The 25,445-nt window shown below is 41.6% G+C and overlaps 1 protein-coding gene across 4 annotated transcripts in view; it reads right to left on the reverse strand.

Moving 5' to 3' along the window:
- PLEKHG1 (pleckstrin homology and RhoGEF domain containing G1) overlaps positions 1-25,445 on the reverse strand; it is a 229,563-nt gene that overhangs the window by 81,155 nt on the left and 122,963 nt on the right. For 3 of the 4 annotated variants that reach the window (XM_082633368.1, XM_082633367.1, XM_082633369.1), the window contains one exon: positions 11,143-11,651. In XM_082633368.1, coding sequence (XP_082489494.1) covers positions 11,143-11,550 — 408 coding nt within the window. In that variant the 5' untranslated portion in view covers positions 11,551-11,651. Of the gene's footprint in view, positions 1-11,142; positions 11,893-25,445 lie in introns of those variants that run through there. The other variant, XM_082633366.1, reaches the window with a different exon arrangement.

Genomic DNA, 25,445 nt, shown 5'->3' on the forward strand with positions numbered 1-25,445 from the left:
TGAAGAGTTAGTGTTTAATGGGTGTGCAGTTTCAATTTAGGGTGACAGAAAATTTCTGGAGATGCAAGGTGGTGATGGTCATGTAGTTCAATGTACAACAGTGTCAATGTACTTAAAATGGTTAAAATAATAAATGTCATGTATATTTTACCAGTTTTAAAAAGATATAAAACATTCCATGTGAGCTGCTGTATTGAACAATGCTATCCCCCTTAAGCGGCAGAGTAGTCTTGGTGGGCAGAGGAGAAATTGAAAACATGAATGATCAGAAAACAGGTTACTAAGCTATGTAGGCTGAAAAGTCCCACATCAGCCCAATCTACCTCTTCCTTTTCTAGGTGTTACAGAGCAGGGTTGCTTCACACCAACTTGCTCTAGGCTTGTCAAATGACCTGGGTAGATTCTTTGATGTGCTTAGTTTCACAAGGTGTAAGCAACATGTTTTCTTTGGAAGAAATTTCCAGCCATGGGAAACTACTCCCAACTGAAGGTTGATTTGTTTTGAACACAATTTCCTGAATTCTATATTTTCTACCCACTCAGTATAACTGAATATTCAAGATGGCACACACCCAAAAGGCACCATAATTCTACCCCAACTGAACATGACCCGTTTTAGCAAATCTTCAATAGAATTGTGCCTACAGGCAGCCTTTGAAATATATTAGCAGTTCTTCAGCAGACCAATAGTAATAGCTACTTGATCACCTGAGCTAACTGAAGTTTCTGAAATGACTTTTCATCAAAAATCAAAATGTTGCCTTAAAAAAAAAGCTTAATAGAATGGGAAGGGACTTTTTAGTTGCAGGTATTTTTCTTAATGCTTGATCTCGCAAAAGAAATCAATGTACTCAGTTATGTCTGTAAGTCAGTCTATCCTTTCCTTTAATACATTCTCTAACTCTGAATCTGCAAGTGCAGGTGGAAAATATTCTAGTTTTATCATCAGAAATACACTAATATTTACCCCTTACCTCTCCTTGGTGTAATGAGTTTCATAGACAGCAAGAGCTATAGTTTGTGTAAGAGTATTTGACCAAATTGTGAAAATCCTTTCAGCGAAAGAAAAATTTCTGACAACTCCACTTTCACTTAATCATATTTGTTGGTCCCAGATTAGGGTAAAAAAAATCTCTTTTTTAGTTTTCAGAAATGTAAATAAAGTCTCAAATTGCTGGGAGAGCTTGAAATTCTCTTAAACCACTTTTTTTCTTACAGGGAGGAAATAAAAAGTGCTTTAGGAATATTTGTCATTATCTTTATTAGTCCTACTTAACATAAATGGAAGATCATGCTTTTTGACAACAGGTATAGTGTTCTTTAATCTTCTGGTCTGAGCAAAGGGGATGGGGGAGGGGTGAGACCTATTTGTAACAAGTCATAATACCCCAGAGAATAAGTACAGTCAATTCTGCTTTAACATTTGCTTTGAAAACATGAATGTGTTCCCACATGATTAATATACTAGGGAGTAACTTGAACTTAAATTTCCAAATTTTGCTTAGGCAGGATTGCATCCACGATAAACACTAGGTGAGCACAGAAAAGCACAGCCACTTCCAAAGAGCAGCAGAGGAATACAAACACACACACACCTCAAATACATACTAGCTACCTCAGTCCACCTCAGTCCCCCTTGTGTGCCTCAAAGCCGCACCCATCCACAGCACGTGTATCAATTTTGCATCGATGTTAGGTAAACCTACTTCATAATAACTCACCCTGCAACCCTGCACATGGCTTCTGCTCTCTTCCATTTTTCTCTCCTTCCTCTTAGCCTACCTTATATTTTTCCTTCTCTGTTCTTTTTCCTGTTTATTGTTCTTTTTTTTCTCACTCTTTTTCTCTCACTCCTCTTTGTTCTCTTCCTCTCACAGAGGGTGGCAGCTGTGGGAATCAGTGGGCTCCCACAAGAAATTTCAGGGGTTTTTTTTGAGGTAAAGTATCATATTTACTATAGAAGGTATATATTTCTTAACCATTTAACATGCATAAAACTGTCTCCATTTTTGTTAGATTCCTATCTTTCTTTTTTTGTGTCACTGATGATGTTTTTGAGTGTTGTGTTTGGAACCCATTTTTCCATTTCTCCCTCATGATTTTGCATAGTGAGTAATTTTTAGGAGCACATATGTCGTATGTCGAATTATAGCAGAATTGATTGTAGGCACTTTGAAATTCATATAGCTCTTTATCTCTATCATCTGTACTCTCTCTTTCTTGGGTCTTAGACTTATGATATAGAAGCTAAAAACAATCTGCAACTATAATCTCTTCTCAGATCACAAACTCTTGCAACCTGGTAAAAATGTCCTAAAAAGCCTGGACATCTTTGGACTGACCTCAACTATTGATTCCGGCCCCAAGCTTTTCAAGAAGCAAGTCACAAAAAATAAAGAAGTTTAAAAAATAAAAAATAAAGAAGCAAGTCACAAGTCAGGATTGTCAGGAACGCAAAGGTGACTTTTCCATTACCTGAGGTTTAGTATTTCTTAAGAAGACAATGAGGAACATCACTAAATTCATAATTATTATACCAACTGGTGTTCATTATGCTATTGGTACAGAGTTCTTAGTAATTTGAAGAGTGTACTCCAGATAAAGGTTAACAATATAAATAGACTACTATTTATCAATGGTAAATTTACTTTCTCCAAGTTCACCTCTGGAAAGATGCAAGTTGACTTCAACTTCTTACGGAAAACCATCCATAATGATGTCAGTTGATTTAGGGGGTGCAAGGCCCAAGAATGTATTAAAACACTTTCAACAATTAGGTTTTTCATTGCTTACTTTTTCTTCAAGTGTCCATAATTCTCATTTTGGCTTCTCAGAATAGCTACAGAAATGAGTCTAAGAGAAGGGCAGGGCAGTGAAAAGGAGGGCATTCAATTTTCTCATAAACTTTATCAGTGTGGCAATAAACTTGCAGCTTCCAAGCATCATCATTCTATTAAGCGTTTGATGGCATCAGTCCATTATCCTCATTGACTCCAGTCTACTCAAGCGGTTTCTAGAACACTAGCAAGAGAAGTACCATCCCTGCCTTTGAACTATGCTAGACCCAGCAGGCCTCTTTTTAAACTGAAATACTACCTATTATGTTCAATAATTCCAAAGAGCCCTGTTGACAGGTCATATGGATAGGAAAAACTACAAAAATAAAAGAGGAGAGGGCATTAGGAATCATGGGAGAAAAAGAGGGTGGTGGTGATGGAGACATGAAAGAGGGGAGGAACAAGAGAAGGTACATTGGTCTGAATCTGTTCCAGGTCCTAAATGAAGAATTCCATTTCAAACATTCTATAGGGTTATTTAGTAGAGAAAGTGACTATAATCTTGGCAGTAAGCATCATCAAAATCTTTCCTGCTTTCTTCTTCACGTTTTTTTTTTTTGTTTTTTTTTTTGCGGTACTCGGGCCTCTCACTGTCATGGCCTCTCCCGTTGCGGAGTGCAGGTTCTGGATGCGCAGGCCCAGCGGCCATGGTTCACGGTCCTAGCCGCTCCGCGGCATGTGGGATCTTCCCGGACCGGGGCACGAACCCGTGTCCCCTGCATCGGCAGGCGGACTCTCAACCACTGCGCCACCAGGGAAGTCCCTTCATGTATTTTTATTTTTACTTTTAGTGATGGTGGGATACATGGTGTAGGTTTTACAATGAGAATGTTTCAGATATATATAATGCATGGTGTACACTGGCAATTGCTCACAAAAATGTTTCTTACTTTTTCTGGGCACATAGCTAGACTATTTCTCCAAACTTAGAGTTTGATGTGGAATGAGAGACGGGGTGAGCCATTTCTATGCTTGTCCCAGAACCCCCCACCCCTTCCCCAATGCATGTCTCCATGTCCTCTTGCCCTTCTAGCTGAGATGGCACAGACCCCAGCACAACCTTTGGAGCCACGTGCTGAACAGGACAGAGCCTCATCAGCTTGGTTCCTGAATGACTGCATGGAGAAGCACAACTCCCATTAACCTGAACACACACATACATGACTGTAAAAGGAGAAATTTCTGTTGTATTAAGTCACTAAATTTGGGGCCTATTTGTTACTGTGGCTTAGCCTACTATTATACATTATGCCTTCCAAATTTTTGGAACAGTGGTTCTCAACCAAGGGAAGTTTGTCCCTCAGGGGCTATTTGGCAATGTCTAGAGGCAATTTTGGTTGTCATGAGTGGGGATGGTGGTGGTTCTATTGGCATCTAGTGGGTAGAGGCCAGGTTTGCTGCTAAACATCCTACAATGCACATGACTATCCCCTACAGCCAAGAACTATCCAGCCCCAAATGTCTATTGTCATGCTGTTGCAACACCCTGCCCTAGAGAGCTTAAGAAGAAGATGAAAATCTCTGAGCCCTCTGCTAGACAATAAGAGGAGATTTACAATAACAGTGTAGTAAGTAGTAAAAGAGGGGCTTTAGAGTGAAACTTGGGTTCCAGTTCCAGTTCTACCACTAACCACTTACAGACCTTGGATAAGTTCCTTTACTCTTTGTACATGCAATATTCTTGTGCTAAAAATAAGAAAATTATTATAGTACCCACAAGATGGGGCTGTGGGTGAGGCTTTAAGTGCTTAATGCAGTGCCTGAAATACGGTAAGTACTCAAATATTAGTTGCTGTTAATGTTGTTTTTTGGTGTTTTTGTTATTAAGGCACATATCTAGAAAATTTAGAAGTGGTAGCTATGAAGTATGTTTACAGCTGTTCGGATTCATTGAGGTGGCAGGTGTGGTCACAAAGCTTAAGGTTTCACGTCGGTGATACTCACTGTCTACCGTGCTCCCAGAAGAATCTGACCCATATCGTTATTTTGACGAATTTTCCTAAGTTTTGCCTCAAGATCTAGCCAGAACGATTTGGAGGAAATAAACTGACATCATTCATTAAGTATACACGAACTTGTGTGAACAGCCCACAGCTACTTCTGCACAGCAACCCTGCAAACTTCAACTCACTTTGCTTTTACTAAATGCTGCCCACCTTGGCCTATTTTCGATGTTCATTAGCAATTAATCATAAGGTATGATCAGAACATTCTAAATGGACAAAAGACTTAAAAGGCCAGGTCCCTACCCTCCCTCCCATATTAGGCTGCAGCCAGTAGAATAGATAACACTCAAAATCACTATGTTCCCACCTTCTAAGTTTCTGTTGTTGTTAAGGTGACAGGAGATGAGAGTAGGGTGGGGTGGGGTAGGGAAGGAGGGGGACGAAACAACAACAAAGAGGCATGGAAACAGTCAAAGCGAAGCTTGGGGGGCTCATGTACAGTGGTTAGATGTGTTATTTGAGGAATAACTTCTACATAAGCATGAAACTACTTAACAGGTTTGCTTCCAAATAACCATAGATCTTAAATGGTTTTAGGAAAGATCTCATTCACCCACCATGATAAAAGTCCTTGGAAGGAAAAATAGACCCATTCAAACAAAAGTGTTCAAATGCCATGTAAAAGAAAAAGTACGTTACCTTATGCCAAGTACTACAGTGTAAATTCTTTGTTAAACCCACCCACATAATAAGTCTTCATTAAAAACAATCCCTGACAAGTCCTACACTCTAGCGTTGAACACATACTTCCCTCAATATTCAAAAAATCTTAGTCTAAATGAAACTCATAAAAAGTGCCAGTTTAATAAATGTTATTTAAACTGGAGAGAAAGTAGTGAGTGAGGACATCTGCAAACAGAAAGCCAATAAAATCTATGACAGTTCACCACATCCCAACAGCCTTTTCCCTTGATTCAAAACCTTTCTCCTCTTGTCAAGTATCCTAAGCAGTTATGGCTGGTCCAGGGAATGCCCATGTAAAGCCATCCTTTCACGGCCAAGGGAAAAGAGTAGCAGAGACATAAACTGACCTTTCCACACCAAAACATCTTATCTCTCCAACAGAATCCACAGGAAGCCAGGCTTCAAGAGAAACCACCTCCAAGCTTGACAGTGTTGCCCTTGAGGGGTGGCATAGGACAAAAGCCCACTCAGATTCCATTTTATCCAAGTCTTAGTCACCTCACCAGCCTAAGACCTAAGTCTCCAGGCAGAGTCAAGGGTGGAGTCACTGCACAAATGCCCTGGGCCTGATCACGGGGTTCCTTCATTCACTCTGCACAGCTCTGGGAGAGGCTCGCTTCCAAGCGTGAGAGTTCTCCTTCCACTAACGGATACCTCCGGTGCTAAGGGCAGCCTCCTTAAGCTATGGCAACAGGCAGAATAGCTTTCAGTGTGCTTCATGTCACTAAGTGTGTGAAAAGCATCCTTCTCTCGTCCACCTGCCCTGCCACTGTCTGTACTATCACACGATAAACAAAGAGTCCCTGTCGACCAATAAATACAAGAGCTGGGGGTTGGAGATCAACAATATAATCCTTGTGTAGCAACAGCTTTTGAACAATGCTGAATGCTTTCAACAAGGATTGCTTAAGGCTTTGGCTCTTTAAATGTTACACAGTAAAGCTATAATAATCACTTCTTAACTTTTTAACACACTGCAAGGATAAAGGTGCTTGGAAAAGGATTTTAGCTTTCTGGAATATGATAGAAAAAAAAATAAACTCACATGTTACTTTTAATATTTTACCCACTTTTTCCTCACTAAATACACATCCTCAGCATCCCAAAAGATGATTTAATTTAGTATTTCTTATACTTCAAAGATGCCATTTTGTAGTAGAGATGTAACTTCTAATTACACAGTATTACATGATGCTATGAATTATTTAAAAACTTTCCTAAAAAGGTTAAAACAGGCCATGAACTCTATCTGGGGCCAAGTTTATGAGACTGTCAAAGGCTCTTTTATAGATCATTTAGAAAGATTAAAGAAACCCCCTCTACGCATGAGAGTCTCTGCTCAGTCAATCTAATGTCCCATTAAACATGAAAGAAACCCTTATTTCCTACTTTCCAGCTATGAATTTCTCCCTCTCCACAAATTTTATCATTGGTGATTTTACTTTTAACTTTTAAAACTTGCTTTCATACTTATTATCTCATTTTATCTGTGAATGCTATTAGGAGCCATATATAGACATGGAAATAACAGCTCTATTGTTTCTTTCAGTGTGGGTGATAGTCAAGACCTCACCTCCCTCTCTCTCTCAACTGTCAAGTGAACAAAAGCAAATCACTAGGATGTCAGGCAAAGGATCAGAGGATGGAGTAGCCATGGGGAGGGGATGGGGGGGCAGAGAAAAGGGTCTGAGGAGGATGCAAGGGATGAAGACCAAAGCAATAAGAAGAATAACATTTCTCAGTTAAATTTGCAGAAAGCGTTAGGAATTCATTTTTGAATTCCTAAATGGCATGGGGAAGAAAAAAATACCAATATATTTGGGATTGTTATTATTATTATTTTTTTTTAATTTTATTTTTTTTGCGGTACGCGGGCCTCTCACTGTTGTGGCCTCTCCTGTTGCGGAGCACAGGTTCCGGACGCGCAGGCTCAGCGGCCAAGGCTCATGGGCCCAGCCGCTCCGCGGCATGTGGGATCTTCCCGGACCGGGGCATGAACCCGTGCCCCCTGCATCAGCAGGCGGACTCTCAACCACTGCGCCACCAGGGAAGCCCTTGGGATTATTCTAATACAATGTCTCTACATAGGGAAAGAAAGACATACATCCTCCTTTGCCTTGTAACCAACATCTGGGAATCCTACTGCCCAGATAAGGTCAGCAGGATCTCTTCTCAGAAATAAGCTACTCTGATGCTGTTTGGTACCATGTTGAACTATCAAACCACATGTACTAACATCTTCTAAATCAGTGTATGTATCAATGACCTTTCACAAAAATGTTTCTTTTTATAAATTCTAAGAACTAAACCTAAACCTGAGTGGTGAGGATTATGTAGGGATAGGATATACTACAGAGAAAAATGTACCGCTTACAGGAAAATTAATTAAACCGAGACTGATTATTGAAGGATATTAGTTAGTGGGAAGTCAATAAAGCAGAGAGTGCGGACAGTCCGAAACTATGCTACTGCGTAAGTGAAAAATGACTTCCCCGTTATCTCTATAAATGATGAGATGTTTTGTTCCAGAAGTAATTCTTGCTTAGAAAGTCAACGAACAAACTCTGTCTCTTTGTGTGGTGAGAGCTTATTACGGTAGGTTGTTACTAAGTAGCCCTTTTCCCAACCGAAAATTCTGCATTTGAAAAACTGAGGATGTTAGAGAACTCAGCTAAAGAATTATAAAAACAGGTTAGAAATGGATCAAGAAAAATGGATTTTTAAAGGAGTTGACGCTTTGTATTTTAAAAGAATACCCCTCATAACAGTCTTTATTGGGTAAGGTTGCTGCAAGCTAGAAAATAATTGGTTACTCTCCATAAAGGAAAGAACTAGATTAAACAAAATTTCACAATTTTGTGAAAATTGTGATCTTGAGAAACAGAAGTGGTCACATACAAAAGTGTGTCAAGAAGAGGCTGCAGTGACCAATCCTGATCTGAAGAGACTCTGCACTTTTCTAGGTGGGGAGGGGATGTGACTCGAAGCATCCCGGTGACTTTGGAGCAAAGCAGCGTCTACTTCTTCCTACCCGGTGTCTCCTTCTATATTTGGGACATTTCTCCCAGCCATCCTCCCTCCAACAACCTTCTTCATCTCTCCTCTCCCTCTTACGTGTCACCTCAGATTTTCCGTGGGTTCCTCAGAAATAATCCAATTGCCTTCAAAATAATAATGTTGGAATCACCCATTTTAAATTACTTTTTCTTAATTAAATTTCTGCTGTAGTGAATTACTAATCTGTTTATTTTTGTGAAAGACTTCAGGTAAGACAGCTATAACTGGGCCAGTCGAGAGTGGTTTGTTCACTCTCAACCAGCAAATTCAGAAGAGGCCCGTGATGATGATAGTTTCCACTTATTAATCGCTTACCACGTTGCAGGCGCTGTCGTGTGAGCTTTTTATGTATTATCAAATTGAATTCTCATAATAACAACCCTATAAGGCAGGTATTATTAGTCTCATTTTACAGTTGATGAAATGCAGGCACAAATTCATAGTCTAATACAGGGCTTGGTGAACCATGGCCCTTGGGTCCAGCCCAGCCCTAAAGTTTTCCTGGAACTTACACGCCCCTTCATTGACATAGTGTCTGGGGCTGCTGCTGGGCTACAGTGGCAGGACTGAGCAGTTAGGACTGACAGTTTAGGGCCCAGAAAGCCTAAAATATTTACTATCTGGCCCTTTATAGAAAAAGTCCACTAACCCCTAGTGTAAAACATGGCTAATGCACTGATAAAGGAAAAAAAGGCAAGAACATTTGGAGAGCTTGGAATAAAACTTCTGCTGAGGGCTTCCCTGGTGGCACAGTGGTTGAGAGTCCACCTGCCGATGCAGGCGACACGGGTTCGTGCCCTGGTCCGGGAAGATCCCACAGGCTGCGGAGCGGCTGGGCCTGTGAGCCATGGCTGCTGAGCCTGCACGTCCGGAGCCTGGGCTCCGCAAAGGGAGAGGCCACAGCAGTGAGAGGCCTGTGTACCACAAAAAAAAAAAAAAAAAAAAAAAAATCTTCTGCTGAAACTTTCTTAGAAAAAAAATTGTCTTGATCTGTTTTCCTTCATACACATCTTACCTTATTTCTTCTCAGCTAAGGTTTGTCAATCAGCCTCAGAAAAAAAAAAGAGTGTTCACAGAATCCCAGCTTAGTCACTAAAGGCTCCTCTGTCAGTACGGTGAGCTTTGATGAAGTGGTGAACTTTCCAAGAAAGAAAGAAAAAAGGACAGACCAAAGAAAGCTTTGACAACCATAAATTTCCTGAGAGGTTCCCAAATTTTTGGCAGTTTCACAGGTATTTCTTCTCACGTACAAATGACATCATTGATGAATTAAAGAAACAATTGGCCTGGTTTATTCTACATTTGGTATCACATATTGTTTTGGTTGAACATCAGTTGATTTTTCTATTTTTACTGGGAAGTTATGTCATAACTATTTTTAGTAGACAGTGTCTGGTTCGATCATTTGTGGAACTCAACGCACAACTGTGCCTTAGAATTTGTTTTTCCCCTAAAGCTGTAAGAATGTATGTATTTGGTGGAGAATGTCCTCATCAGCAAATATTCCACCACTTTATTCTGAAACACATTTTAGATTAAAAGTCTAAAAACAGGAAGTAGGCCCTAACGCATGAAAGAATCTGGGCTAGTATACTAGGCAGCAAAGGGAAAGTAGCTTTCTAATAATATCAATTTGCCTTTGAACTATTAATACTAATATTTTAAATCATTAATTGAGAATGAATTAATATCTGAGTGGCTCTGGTAATTCTTACTTTATCCTTGAAAACCTAACTCTAAATCAAAGTCAAATTAATAATTGAATAAATCAACTATACTCCCACATAAAATAAAAATTTTAAAAAAAGGAAAGGATACAGAGAAAACAACAACAACCAATTAATAATTGAATTTCCAGAGTCTGCGATCTGGTACCTGAGCTGAATTCAATTTGCAGGGAGTCAAAGGATTTATGCAAACTTGCTTACCATAAAAGAAAAGTAAACGCCTAAGACCAAGCCCAGCGTTTTTCTCTATCTTTCACCACCTTCCCTCAAATACCAACCAATACAGAAACCAGCATCAAACGGTAATTCCCAGGCTTGTTTGCACAGAAGAATCACCTGGGGATCTTCCATAATTTCCTCCTACCCGCAGACCACACCCCAGGCCCAGGAAATCCGTCTCTGGAGGTGAGGCACAGGCATCTATAGTTTTGGAAGCTCCAGACACCAGGAGACAATTGTGATTAAGGCGAAGGTAGCCTGATGGGCTGAGTCAGTACACACCTGACACCTGCAAGTCAGGAAGCCTCCATCCTCTGTCTGCTCCACTCTCTGCCCGAGTCTCTCAGACCTTTGGGGCGGGATTCACGAACACAACACACCGGTGTATGCACTGGTATCATCATTCTTACCCCTAGCATGTAATCAATTCGTGAATGCAAATATTAAGAGGATCGTAACACAGAGAGGATGGCCCTAGGGTTTCTCTTAAGTTATGATCTGTTTAAACGTTCACACCACTCCTGCATCTTAGAAGACACCTGGCTCTTCTCTTTATTTTGCGAACAGGTTGATCCTGCAGGACAAACTTTAAAAGCCGACAATTTGCCTTACCTCTACGATGCTTTTTAAATCTTGCACGTAAGTCCTTTCGGTCTCCAGAATCTCCTGCACAACTCTGTCCACATAGAGCAGCTTGGGGCTGGTGGCTGATTCTGCCCCCGTTTTGGTCGTCCCGTTGGTTTCCACTCTGTGCTGGGCCCGGGGCTGCCTCTCACTGCCCTGGTCCGTGTGCTGTTGCCCGGCTGCACCGTCCCTCGGCAGCTCGCTGCTGGAAAACGGCCTGGCTGGCATCAGCTCCAGCTTTATGGCCCCTGCTTCCTTATCCTGGGGAAACAAGCCCAAGTGGCTGTTTGAAACTAAGGTCATTCTGCTGCCAAAGGAACCATGGCTGTCCCGGGAGGAGGCCGAGGACGACGTGGAGCCAAAGCTGACCGGGCGGTCGCTGTCGGAAAGCTCCATGGCTTTCCGTGCTTGGGAGCAGCAGGAGGGCCTGGCTGTGGTTTTGGGATCTGGAGCTTGTGTTAGAGCTGATGGCACTTCAAGACGCAACTGGTGCACATCTATACACATGAAAAAAAAATAAATAAGAAAAAGGACAAGATAAGCAAGGTAGGCAAGTATTTTAAAATTTTATCAACCAGAAAGTTTAAAGGCGGTTAAAACCTAGCTCCATCTACGCGGTCAAAAGCAAAAAGGTAGCAAGTTAGGTATAGACGGAAATGTAAAGATACCCATGGGACGCTGAGTTGCAGAGTTGGAGTTTCTAAAGCGTCACATGGAAATGCATCAGAATCAGAGTCTCCGGCACTACCTCGGACCTACTGAACGTCAGTCTGCGTTTTACCAAGACGCCAATGCCACGTGCACACACTTTAAAGTTCGAGAAGCACTGCATCCACGGCCTCAAAGTGTGAGCACCTGGGATGACTAATAAAGCAGATTAGTCCAGATTTACTAAATCAAGGCTCAGGGCTCAGGGCCCAAGGAATCTAGAGCGTTAACAAGCACCACAGGTGATGCTTACGTATGTAAAACACATCCTACGTGATTCTTATGGTAGTTTGAGAAGCACTGTTTTAGATTTTAAGTGTTCCACTATAATTCCACAAAATTTTAAGCTACCAACCTGGAAGCACTACTACTTAACGACGCTGACAGTTTTACACTTTACTTGTACACAGCATTGAAGAAAGTGTCACATGGACAATAATTTTCTAATGCTGGGTAAGAAAACCCAACATATTGAGACTCACATCCCCGTTAAAACTTAACCATCCCATCAGAACATTTCTCTAAATCTGTTCTTGAAAGCTGGCATTCCATTTGCGGTATACATGGAGTTAGGCTGTTACGGAGTATATTTGATGAACTACACGTTCTGCACGCAGAGTTCAATACCATGACAGTGTGACCATGCGATTAAATAACAGCACTTAAATCTTGGGTCCAAAAAAGACCTTTCATGGACTTTAAACTTGCAGAAGCTATTTTGGTGAAACACACAAAGTTCCAATCTTCTTCATTTGAAAGGCAGGGTCCACACTGTATCCCCCTAGCAATGCTATCCCAGGTTTACAGAAACAAAATGCCTCGCAATAAAGAGAGTGATTAGTGAGGAAATTTGTTTCATTTCAAAATCCACCAAAATCCATGTTTATAGGTCTTGTTAGAAAAATAAGAGAGTGAAACTTAGGTATGGAAGGTTCTAATAAGACAAATACAATAATAAGAATATAGACTAATGATCGTCTTTTCAAAAGGAACATGAATTTGGTTTGACTCGATAATAAAGCTCATCAAACAGCTGGTACCAATATTTCTAAAATAAAAAAGAACCCATCAAGTCTATATCCTTCAACATCCAGACTTTTTCTAGATAGTTTATATTCATGGTAAATATTTGTGCAAGATTATACTGCAATTATTAAAATTATGAATATCAGATAAAGGAACTAATGGGTCAACAAGAAGGAATGGTAAGAAACGTGCAGAAAATCAGTAGATTACCAGCATAACCACTACCACATGGTATATTTGCCCCCAATTTTTAAAGCTTTTGCAATATTCTTTCTGCTTGCTCTGTAACAGCTTTATGGCCTATAAAACATGGATTGGTTATAGTAGTTAAAATGCACTTGTGCTGAAAATCCAGATCCAACTTGAGTGTTGGAAGAATCCAAGAAGCAGCCAGGCATTTAGGTATGTTTGCAGCAAAGGATGCTTACCCATGTTTGGGATTGGTGTTAAGAAAGTCCTGGGCAGTTCAAATTAGGAGCAAACACACAATGGCATCCATCACAACCATAACCATGAAGTTGATGTCACTTTCAGGAACGGGCACTAACTTATATAAGTATATAAGGGTTCTTTAAGGTCCCAATGGGCGAATGAGGCTATGAATTAGGACCAAACATAAGTTGGATGTACTACTCTATATGAAAGAGCATCTGGAAAGGTCTAGATCATCTATTCCCCATAGACTTGGATACACTGGTCTCCAGGACAACTTCTGATTTTCCGACCAGATGAGAATCAACCTTCTCTCCAGTAGAGAAAACCATATTTGACAGTAACATCACTGTGGGCAAATATTCATTATCAGGATGGTGAAAAATGAACACAACAGAGAGACTCATTTCTTTACTTAGTTTCACTCCAAGTTAGCCAGCCAATATTGGGACCGAGGGATTAAAGAGGAACAAAAAATTGCCAGATGTTTTAGAGGAGTCCATGTTGGGCTGCTAGGGCTGATAGTGCCTTTTATACTTTCAAAGGCTGGAGAGAGTGGGATATGATACTCGGGTCAACAGGCATCCCTTCATGGATGAATCTTATATACCAGCATCAGTTGGACCCGGTTCCAAGGAAGGCTCCATATGTTCCAATACCAGGTCTTGTGCTCTAGGCCACTGGACCAGCCAATTCAGAGTGCCAACTGAATAGAATAAAATTGAATATTTGAGATATTTGGTATCTCTAGTATTTAGCCAATTTGGGGCTTTCTGCCCCAAATGAAATACTTTCCAAAACTGCCAATGACAGAAGTGAAACATTTAAAGCTAGGTCATATAATGGCATATAATAGGGGACTGCATTTGTTAATGGATAACATTTTTTATGTTGATTATATAGATAATTATAGTTTTCTCACATAAGGAAATGTACCTCATAAAAACTGTCTAGTCTTGTTCTCACCTCCTTCAAAATAATTTAAGATTTCCACTCTGTCTGGCCTATTCTTCCTAATACAATTCATCAATTATTAATATTTATCTCTAGAGCTGCACTGTTCAACACAGTAGCCATATGTGACTACTGAGCACTTGAAATGCAACTCATTCAAACTGAGATGTGCTCTAGTGTAAAATATACACCAGCTTTCAAAGATGTAGCATGAAACAAATAAGTGTAAAATACTTCACTAATAATTTTTATATTAATTATATGTTGAAATCATACTTTGGAATAGTGGGTTAAATAAAAGATCTTCTTAAAATTATTTTCACTGGTTTCATCTTACTTTTTAAAATGTGGCTACTAGAAAATTAAAAAATATATACGTGTCTTGCATTGTATTTCAGTTGGACAATGCTGATCTAGAAATCTTCTAGATAATTATATTATACTGTAAGATTTAAACTTAATTCCTTATCAATCTTTATTCCAATAATAGTGAATGAAGAGGTGAATACAATTTGAAGTTTATCTTTTTTTTACTCCATTCGTTAATATACAATATCGTTATGAGTTAGCGAAGACAGAATTGGGAGACAAGGGCTGTGTACTGGATATTGGGGTAGCTGGCTTCCCATGATAAACTGAAACACAAGAAAGAAAATTGTAGAGCAAGAAAGCTTTATCCGGGACTCCCCTGGTGGCACAGTGGTTGAGAATCCGCCTGCCAACGCAGGGGACACAGGTTCGAGCCCTGGTCCGGGAAGATCCCACATGCTGCAGAGCAACTAAGCCCGTGCGCCATAACTACTGAGCCTGCCCTCTAGAGCCTGCAAGCCACGACTACTGAAACCCACACGTCTAGAGCCCGTGCTCCACAACAAGAGAAGCCACTGCAATGAGAAGCCCGTGCACCGCAATGAAGAGTAGCCCCCGCTGGCCACAACTGGAGAAGGCCCATGCACAGCAATGAAGACCCAACGCAGCCAAAAATAAATAAATAAATAAATGAATTAAAAAAAAAAAAAGAAAGAAAGCTTTATCCTCGCCTTGAGTGAAAGATGTTGGTGATTGTGTTAACATTTGGGTAACTTGCTGCTTTGCTTTGCTCTCCTTCTCAAAACCTCTCTTTTTCTTACCAGACCTCAAACACAGGACTAATAATATAGCAACTTCTGAGAACTTGCCAATCATTGCTAATGGCCCATGTTAGGGGATCTTTTGACCATGAATACCCCAAAGTAAGCTGATTTTCCCGCCTTGAGGGTCTTGGTCCTTCTGACCCTTGGCAAACCTGGAGGTGGTGATGGCAGAAGCACGTGTATAGGGGCCTTGATTCTTACAAATAGGAGTACTGTAGCTTAAAAGCCATCAAAATAAAGACATTCCTTCTTGTCCCATTCTCAATAAAAAGAACAATATGGCTGTACGGCTCCCATGTAGATAACTTTCACACATCTTACTTCATGACAAGCCTCTCTAATTTTATTCTAGGCAAAAGAGCTTGAATTCCTTGGCTTTTCTTTGTTTGCTCTTCAAACGTCCACTATTTTAATTGCCCTCCTTTGGAATGTCCCTGTCAGAATCAAAAGTAGCACTTCTTGGCTCTAACTTGCCTCTGAGGCTGATTCAGGGGTGAAGCAGAACTTTCATTGGCAGGAAATGTCCATGCTTCTCTGACCATGTTTACAAGTCGAAGGGGAGACTGATGGGGTCACAGCCGACCACACCCTGTCACAACCCGAAGGAGAGCTTTACAACGCAAGGCAAAACTATATGCACAGGACTTCCCTGGTGGCGCAGTGGTTACGAATCCGCCTGCCAATGCAGGGGACACGGGTTCGAGCCCTGGTCTGGGAAGATCACACGTGCTGCAGAGCAACTAAGTCCATGCGTCACAACTACTGAGCCTGCGCTCTAGAGCCCAAGAGCCACAACTACTGAGCACACGTGCCACAACTACTGAAGCCCGTGTGCCTAGAGCCCGTGCTCCGCAGCACGAGAAGCCCGTGCACCACAATGAAGAGTAGCCCCCACTCGCTGCAACTAGAGAAAGCCCGCACACAGCAATGAAGACCCAATGCAGCCAAAAATAGATGAATGAATGAATGAATTAATTAATTAAAAAAAAAACTATATGCACAGTTGGGAGGAGGAGTGATCAGGATTTCCAAATTCTGCTCATTGCTATTCTAGACTTCAAATACCTAATTGGAGTTCCTTGGCAGGACAGTCATGGACATCAAGAGAATGCATAGTGCTCAGGACCAGTGAATAACTAAAATTATGTCGTTCCTTATTACACTCTCTGTGAAGAGGAGGAAATAGAGGGACTAAAGTATAAGCAAGAAGTTATTCTATCAGCCAGCAAAGTTCATTTAATATAGAGCCAGTCTTTGGTAGAGTCTCAAAGCTGTAAACTGACTTGATGATTCAAAAAACAAACTTTTTTTTTTTTTTTTTTTTTTTTTTGCAGTACGCGGGCCTCTCACTGTTGTGGCCTCTCCCGTTGCGGAGCACAGGCTCCGGATGCGCAGGCCCAGCAGCCATGGCTCACAGGCCCAGCCACTCCATGGCATGTGGGATCTTCCCGGACCGGGGCACAAACCCGTGTCCCCTGCATCGGCAGGTGGACTCTCAACCACTGCACCACAAGGGAAGCCCCAAAAACAAACTTTTGAGTCAAAGTTATAAAGATATTCATTTATATATTTCAAAGACAACACCAACTATTTGAGGAGTTCTCCTCTACACATCTCTGGGTTAATAGTGAAGGGCTCAGTAGATAAAAGCTACCAGATATCAACCTCTTGGTTTTCTAAAATACCAACATGATTCTTGTATGAATGGTAAGTCCAAGGCTACAATTACACGTTTTTGCTCAGAGTTTTCAATCCAAGGAACATGATTTTCATTTTTATTTGTAGCTGTTTGGTAATGAAGAAGTAAAAAAATCTTCTTACCATGTTAATTTCTTAGTTTTGACCAGTGTACTCTGGTAATGCAAGATGTTAACACTGGGGGAAGCTGGATGAAGGGTGTACGGAAACACTTAACTATCTTGGCAAATTTTCTGTAAATTAAAAAATTTTCCAAAATAAATAATTTTAAAAAGTCTTGTTACCATTGAAGAATCAGTAAAGCAAAAATTTGGACAAGAAGATCAAGGATAGGAAAAGCTGCTTTGCAAAAATGCTTTTGTTCAAACAAGAGCTGAGGGGTTGAAAGAGAATCAAAGATTTCTTTGGGCTGTAAAGTCTGATACTAAATATTCAGATTATTTCCTAACTGGTTCCTATCCAGTCAGTGAAAACTAAGAGGTACAATGGCTCCTGCAGTTGAGTAGGGATTGAGTTAGATAGCCCTAATTAATGCAGCTAATATATTAGCTAAATTGCCTTAGCTAAGGTGGTGGCTCCAGAATTTCTATTGAGGTCACAGGCATGTCAGTTTGGTTAAAAGAGGACCTAAGGGAATTCCCTTAAGGCTCTTCATGTAAATACAGCTTTTTTTTACTTTTACTATCTGCTTTTTGGAGGTGATTTGGTGTGGGAGGTGAAGGAGATTATGGGGTGGGGATAAAGCTACTCTGTGGGTTGCTATCGCTTTCAGGGGGATGGGTAGTTGTCCACCAAAACCCACTCTCCCTTCTTCTTTAGTGAGTAGAGTTTCAGCTGAGCACACTTCCCAGCCTCCTGTCATTAGATGTGGCCATGTGGTCAAGTTCTCACCTTGTGGAAAAGATATATGTCCCTCTGGGGGTCCACTTTTCAAGCATCAGACACAGGTCCTCCTACTTTAGTCCCTCTATTTCCTCCTCTTCACAGAGAGTGTAATAAGGAACTACATAATTTTAGTTATTCACTGGTCCTGAGCACTATACATTCCCTTGATGTCTACGACTGTCCTGCTGAGGAACTTCAACTAGGTATTTGAAGTCTAGAATAGCAATGAGCAGAATTTGGAAATCCTGATCACTCCTCCTCCCAGCTGTGCATATAGTTTTCTTAAAATTAATTAATTAATTAATTAATTCATCTATTTTTGGCTGCATTGGGTCTTCATTGCTGTGTGTGGGCTTTCTCTAGTTGCAGTGAGTGGGGGCTACTCTTCATTGTGGTGCACGGGCTCTAGGCACGCAGGCTTCAGTAGTTGTGGCAGGCGGGCTCAGTAGTTGTGGCTCTTGGGCTCTAGAGTGCAGGCTCAGTAGTTGTGACGCATGGACTTAGTTGCTCTGCAGCATGTGTGATCTTCCCAGACCAGGGCTTGAACCCGTGTCCCCTGTATTGGCAGGCGGATTCTTAACTACTGCGCCACCAGGGACGTCCTGTGCACATAGTTTTGCCTTGCGTTGTAAAGAATGTGTCCTCAGACACATTCTTCCCCCTTCTCATGGGCACCCAGATGTGGCAGGGATCTTTGCCTGAACCATGAACATGACACCAATGCCCTACAGTATGGCAGAGCACGAAGACAGAAGGGCCTTGCAATAACTGGGTCTGGATGTGCCCTGAGCCACCCCATTAAAAAGTCTGGTTATCCTGAAGCTGATGTGCTGTGGAGAAACCATGTGGTGAGACCCCATTGATATGCAGAGAGAAGCTGAAGGGATGCTGGCTGATCTGGCCCCTGCTGTCTGAGAGTTTCCAGCTCAGGCACCAGATGAGTGAGAGAGCAGCCTCTGAGATGACCCCAGCCCTGTCACGTCTGACCGCAGCACTGGGAGACTCTGAGCCAGACCCACCTCAAAGAGCCTCGCCTGAACTCCCGGCTCACAGAAACCTTGAGAGATTAGAAATGATTGTCGTTGTTCCAAACCACTAGGTTCTGAAGTGATTTGTAATGCAACAAGAGATAACCAGAACAGCCTCTGTTATAACAGATCCGCCTTACCGTGATATGCCAGTGCTTTAACTTTCTGTCAAAATTATCCTTAAAAAACAAAACAAAACACGTACCCCTTCCCCCTCACACAAAGCCTCACAGTTCATTCACATGTGTCATTACCTTTAGAACATTTTAGAGATGGGAATAAAGATAGAGAGGTTAGGTAACATCATGCTCAAACCTGAACAGTGAATCAGAGACTATGGTTTCTGATTTCTAGTCCATTATTTCTTATACTTGGCTATAGATTCATACAAGAGGGCAGAAAAAGAGCTCAGAGATTAGGAAATGAAGCACTAAGCATAAGCTACTTGTATTAAGTGCATGATACCAATGTGCCAATAGCGTGTGTGTGGGAAGGAATGAGTATGTGCCCACCTGTGTGTGCAGAAAGAGCTCAGAGGACCAGCCAGAAATCAAGTTATGACATAACAGTTTCTCCTTCAGAGGATTTGCATTTGTGCCCTGGCTCTGTACCACGGAGGTTTGTATTGCAATCTTTGAGTCTCTGGTTTCCTCACGCATAAGAGAGGCAGCTGGACTAGATGACTTTCCCGGGCCATCCAACGGTGGGGATGCAGCTCCTACTCTGAAATCCACACCAAGTCACTGGCTGCCACATCTGCATGGCCCATTCCTAGCTGGAATCACAGGACAAGCAGTAACCACAAAATAGCGATCTTCTTCTCTATTCTACTAATGCCAGGTCTTAGATGATGAAACATATATCACTGACTTTGCCAAAGACTAAAAAACGTCTATTTTTAATTCAGATTAAATCATAATCTATGCTCCAGCTTCCTTCCTGTCCGTGTGGAAATTTCAGTCTCAAGGCAGTAACGAAACAATGATAGCTACACACACAGGCTCCATCTGCATTGAGCACGCTCAGTTCCCAAAACATCTCTGCACACTTGAGAGGGAGGATTAGGCTAAATAACAGTTCTTAAAGAAAAAGGAGGAGGAAGAAGAGGAGAAATCCGAATAACTAACACTAACGCTAATAATAGCAATCTGAGAAAGTAAACCATCCATAAAGTGCAGTAAACATCTTCTCAGAGAAACAAAGAGGAGGAAGAGAATTCCGTGTCTAACAATAGAGATCCATCTAGAAAGTACAATACAAAACTATTAAGTGTCATGCCCTTTCAAATCCTTAAATGTGTAGAAAATGGTCATAATATACAGCTGAGTAATATGGGTGGTTTACAAAACATAGGCACCATGTGATCCCAATTTTGAATTTAAAATACTACTTATTTATTATCCACATGAGAAAAAAGATTGAGAGGATATAGAATAAAATACGGACACTGGTTTTACCAAATAGGAGAATGGATGATTTTTCTTTTGATATTTATCTGTAAATATCACTTTTCCTCAATAAGCGTATCACTTTTAGAATCTGAAGAAGTTATTTAAAGAAATTAAAAATCACAACCTCGGTTGGTATCAAATATTTAAATATTTTACATTAAAATAAGTGATTTTATGTTCAAAGTGATTAATGAAAAGGAATGCCAAATATATACATCTTCTCTAAAATATATTAGTAACGCTAAATTAAAATAATTTTAAAACAACCAAAAAATCAGATTCTAATGTGCAACAGCACTGACTACGATCCATGCCCTTTTCTCTCCAATTATTCCTGCTAACAAAAGGATTTCTTACCAACAAACACTCAACATGGAAACTGCATTGACTTAGTCAACTTTGGTTACCGCCAGACTCAGGCTAAGTTTCATCACTACGGTTGCTAAGCATAAAATTTGCAAACATTGATTTTGTTCCCCCCGCTTAGCCTGCATGAACCTCATAAAGGAAGCACATGAAAGTACTCAGCAGTCGCTGCACGAACAGTTAGGGGTTTAGTTTTCTCCCCAGCGTCACCCACATCAGCTCTCTAATTTCAACCTAACTTTAAGGGAAGATCAAATCCAAACCAAAACAAGGCAAACACCCTTGAAGGCAGACCGCAGTTCAGACGGAGGAAGAAAAATCACCTTCTGGACTAATTCCATTGCTGGAGAACTCTTTTCAGTACCTCGCGTTCGTAACAGAACAGTTGTAATATATGCAAGCAAGCTGCCGGCCCTGCGCAGTGTGGTGGAGAAAACCCCTGCGACAGTTTCTCACCAAGGCTGATGGGCTCGGCTGCTCCAGGGGGAAGGACCGAGGGTGTGGGGCATGGGTTCCCCGGGCACAGCCACATTTGCACCTACCTGGGCTCTACCCAGGCTGAGCCGCATTGTCTGCCTTCAGCTGATGCAGTGACCTCACCGGGAGCTCAGTCAGGTAAAACCAGAAGCCTTTACTAGTCTGTGCAGCTCCTTCCGTAGAAATATTGCATGAGTCAGCTTTTATCTCTCAAAACCCAACACACAAAGGCTTTACAAAAACCTGATTGGCAACTTTCTCCCTGCCTTTTTCCCCCTGGTGTGCAGACCACAGACTTCAGCATCACTAAGAGCCTTAAATGAAACATGACATCATTCAGCTGAGAAACAGGACAATAGACACCACTGTGGGTAACTTGAAAATGCACACTTCGCTGAGCAACACCCTGCGACTGCCATTCTTTTGTGAACATCAAATACAACCCACACTCGCCTACAGCTGCTTGGGCTCTACCTTCCTGGCTCTGGCCACGGTTCTCATTAAACTCCACAAAAGCGGCAAGGTCTCAGAGCTCTCATATTTTCAAGTTCACTTCCCGAACTTTGTTTCAAAGGAAAGGGACACATCTTTTGCATAAGTTTTAAAGTGAAGTTTGGGGGTGGGGTGGAGAATAACACACAGTTGAAGGAAGTCTGAATCCTTAGTTTCCTTTAATGAGACAATTAATATAGTTTTAAGTACCTGAAGTTACACAAGAATACATTTAAGCTTGAGTATTTTAAAAACAGTATTGAAAAATCTATCTGAAGACAAATACCTAAAATGTAAACTTAAGGCATTTCTTAGGAAAACAGTTTAGTTCTGTGACTTTATATTCATAAATACTAAGTAGTGGGCTTCCCTGGTGGTGCAGTGGTTAAGAACCCGCCTGACAGTGCAGGGGACATGGGTTCGAGCCCTGGTCCCGGAAGATCCCACATGCCGCAGAGCAACTAAGCCCGTGCGCCACAATTACTGAGCCCGCGTGCCACAACTACTGAAGCCCACTTGCCTAGGGCCCGTGCTCCACAACAAGAGAAGCCACTGCAATGAGAAGCCTGAGCACCGCAACGAAGGGTAGTCCCGCTCGCCACAACTAGAGAAAGGTGGCACACAGCAACAAAGACCCAATGCAGCCAAAAATAAATAAATAATAAATAAATTAATTAATTAAAAAATACTAAGGAGTAAAGACAGAATGATCTTACTCCCACACTTTGGTTGGAGAGACCTTCAAATTATATTGGGTTTCCATTTCCCTAAGGCTACCTGTCCTTCTTAAAATGCTATATCTATTTTTATATCAAGATTCAAAAGGTTCTTATTTGAGAAAGATATTGAGTTCTTCAGATGAAGGTCTTCAGGAGTACAAAAATATTCTTGAAAACTGATACCACTGCATCATGGAGCTAAAACTCAAAGTATGGGGCTTCCCTGGTGGCACAGTGGCTGAGAGTCCGCCTGCCAATGCAAGGGACACGGGTTCGTGCCCTGGTCCGGGAAGATCCCACATGCCACAGAGCAGCTGGGCCCGTGAGCCATGGATGCTGAGCCTGCGCGTCCAGAGCCTGTGCTCCGCAACGGGAGAGGCCACAACAGTGAGAGGCCTGCGTACCGCAAAAAACAAAACAAACAAAAAACCCTCAAAGTATGGATTATGCCCATGTATAGGCACCTAAAAGTAAACTATTTCAGAGGATCAAAATCCTTTAAATAGAAGTTCCGTTTAAAGCGTTCACTGGTGGTTATGGAAAATAACATTAGCCGATCATCTTTAATACAGCTATTTCTATCATGCCTATTAAGTGATTTTAAACTAACAACATAGTAGGATAATTTGTTTTAATGCCTATTTCCTTTCAAATAAGGCTGAACATAGGCGGGGCAACATCAGTGGGCCATTTTGGTGGAAATTTATCAATCAGTTCAGAAGACAACTTGTGTCTCCCCCACAAAACTCACCAGTTTGATGGAAATCACTAAGTCACAGATGCTGACAAGGCAGTTTAAGAGGAAGGGCCCTCGCTGGGCTGTGGGGACTCTCTTATCCTCTGTTCTGTCCTCCTCAGCGATCTCTCCTGCCCTCCAAAATGACGCTCCCCAGACCCGTGTCCAAGTCCTCCATTTCTGCTGAACTAAGAGTCCGGTCAGATCTCATGAGCCCCATCTAATCTTCCACCACCACTCCAGCCCCCTGCTCTCTCCATTTGTTAAACGACTGTTTATTACACTTAGAGTAAGTGTCACGTGGTCTTATATTTATTTTCTAATCGTCTCTTTCCTCCCCTGGATTATTAGCTTGGGGAGCAGGGACCCTTCCGATGCTGTAGATTTGATATTCAAGTGGAAGACACAAAGATTTAAATTCTGTGACGGGGTGGTATATACAGAGGCCCTTGGCTTCTTTATTTTGGCCACGCCACGCAGCACGTGCGGATCTTTGTTCTCTGACCGGGAATCAAACCCACGCCCCTTGCAGTGGAAGCGTAGAGTCTTAACCACTGGACTGCCAGGGAATTCCCTCTTGGCTTCTTACTGACTCATTTGCTTCCTGTACATATCTGCAGATGACAAGTTAACTCCTTTATCTTCCAATAAAATTTTATTGTACTTGGATTTTTTTTGTGTGTGTGTGTGTGGCCAAGAAACGTTATTTTTAAAAAGCCATTTCTGAGAGATGCTGTGTACATTACAAGTGAACAAAAATAGCAAAGCTACTTTGAGCGTAGCTGCTGGGCAGTCTGTAACTTCCACATTGGACAAGTGACTTAGCTTCAAGGGCAGCTTTGAAGTGACAGCACAGGCCATATATGTCCCACGAGTCAGTCATTTGTTCACCTGTGATTACTGCTTTAGCAAAATCATCAACTTGTATGAGTAAAGACCTTTCAGATCACTTGCAAGGGACCACCCTATACTGCATCCACAAACATGGAGGTTCATAGAATTCTGAATCTAGTTTTTTTTTTTTTTTAATTTTAAGCTTTTGCAGAGCCCGGAACACACACACACACACACACACACACACACACACACACACATTTTGTCTTTATATTTATCCCAGCACCAAGCATCGTTGATCCTCTGAATCTGCAGGTTCCACATTCACGGATTCAACCAACTGCAGATGGAAAATATTCCAAAAGAAATATTTCCAGATAGTTCCAAGAAACAAAACTTGAATGTGCTGTGCACTGGCAACTTCATAACATTTACGTTGTATTTACAATTATTCACATAGAATTTATATCGTATTAGGTATTATACATAATCTAGAGATGATTTAAAGTATACAGGAGGATGTGTGTAGGTTATTTGCAAATACTACGCTGTTTTATAGAAGAGACGAGCATCAGGTAGATTTGGTTGCTGAATGAGTTAACAGATGGGTAGTGCATAGGGCCTAGGAGGGATAATACAGACACAGAAGAGCAGAGAGGAAAGGAAAGGGAGGAGAAAGTTACATTTCTTGCGCAACATTCAAGGTTCTTTCCCGCCAGAGAGCAGGGGAGCTCTTCAGTGTTTTCTTCAGGCCTCTCATCGCCCCAGCTCAGCTCTGCGATGGCTTTGCTCTCCAGGCCCTCCCATCTCATCCCACACATGGGTTACCCTGGGCCATTTGCAGGTCTTGCAGGTGCCCTGCTGTCTTGCTACTGGACTTTCGTGCATGCAGCAAAATCCATCCCAAGACATGTAAAAGGAACAAATACTAGTGCCGCTTCTGGCTGCATATTTTATTTGCCAATATTAATGGGAGCTGAAAAGATTGTTTTTGCTCAGCAAAATCCCTTTTTAAATGATAGTGAGATTGGCCACAGATAAATGCACATTTATGCCTTGTTAGGTGGAAAAGACACTCTCACTGGAGCGCAGCTCTTGTTAATTCCCTCACAACACTGGTTACAGGAAGCACAGGAGCTATTCACAGTGTCCTCGCCAGGAGTGGGAGACCAGGGGTAAAAGAGCAGCACCCACAGGACGTGCCTGCAGCCAGCAGGACACAAACCAGCCATCGAGTCAACTGCAGGCCAGTCTTGTGGCCTAACTGGAGGAAGACCAGAAAGCCCTGCCATTGAAAAAATCCCTTCCCGGAAATCTGCCATAGGGCCTGCAAGTCCACTATGAGAAATCAA

This window comes from Mesoplodon mirus (assembly GCF_964341445.2).
Source record: "Mesoplodon mirus genome assembly, chromosome: 10".
Taxonomy (NCBI): Eukaryota; Metazoa; Chordata; class Mammalia; order Artiodactyla; family Ziphiidae; genus Mesoplodon; species Mesoplodon mirus.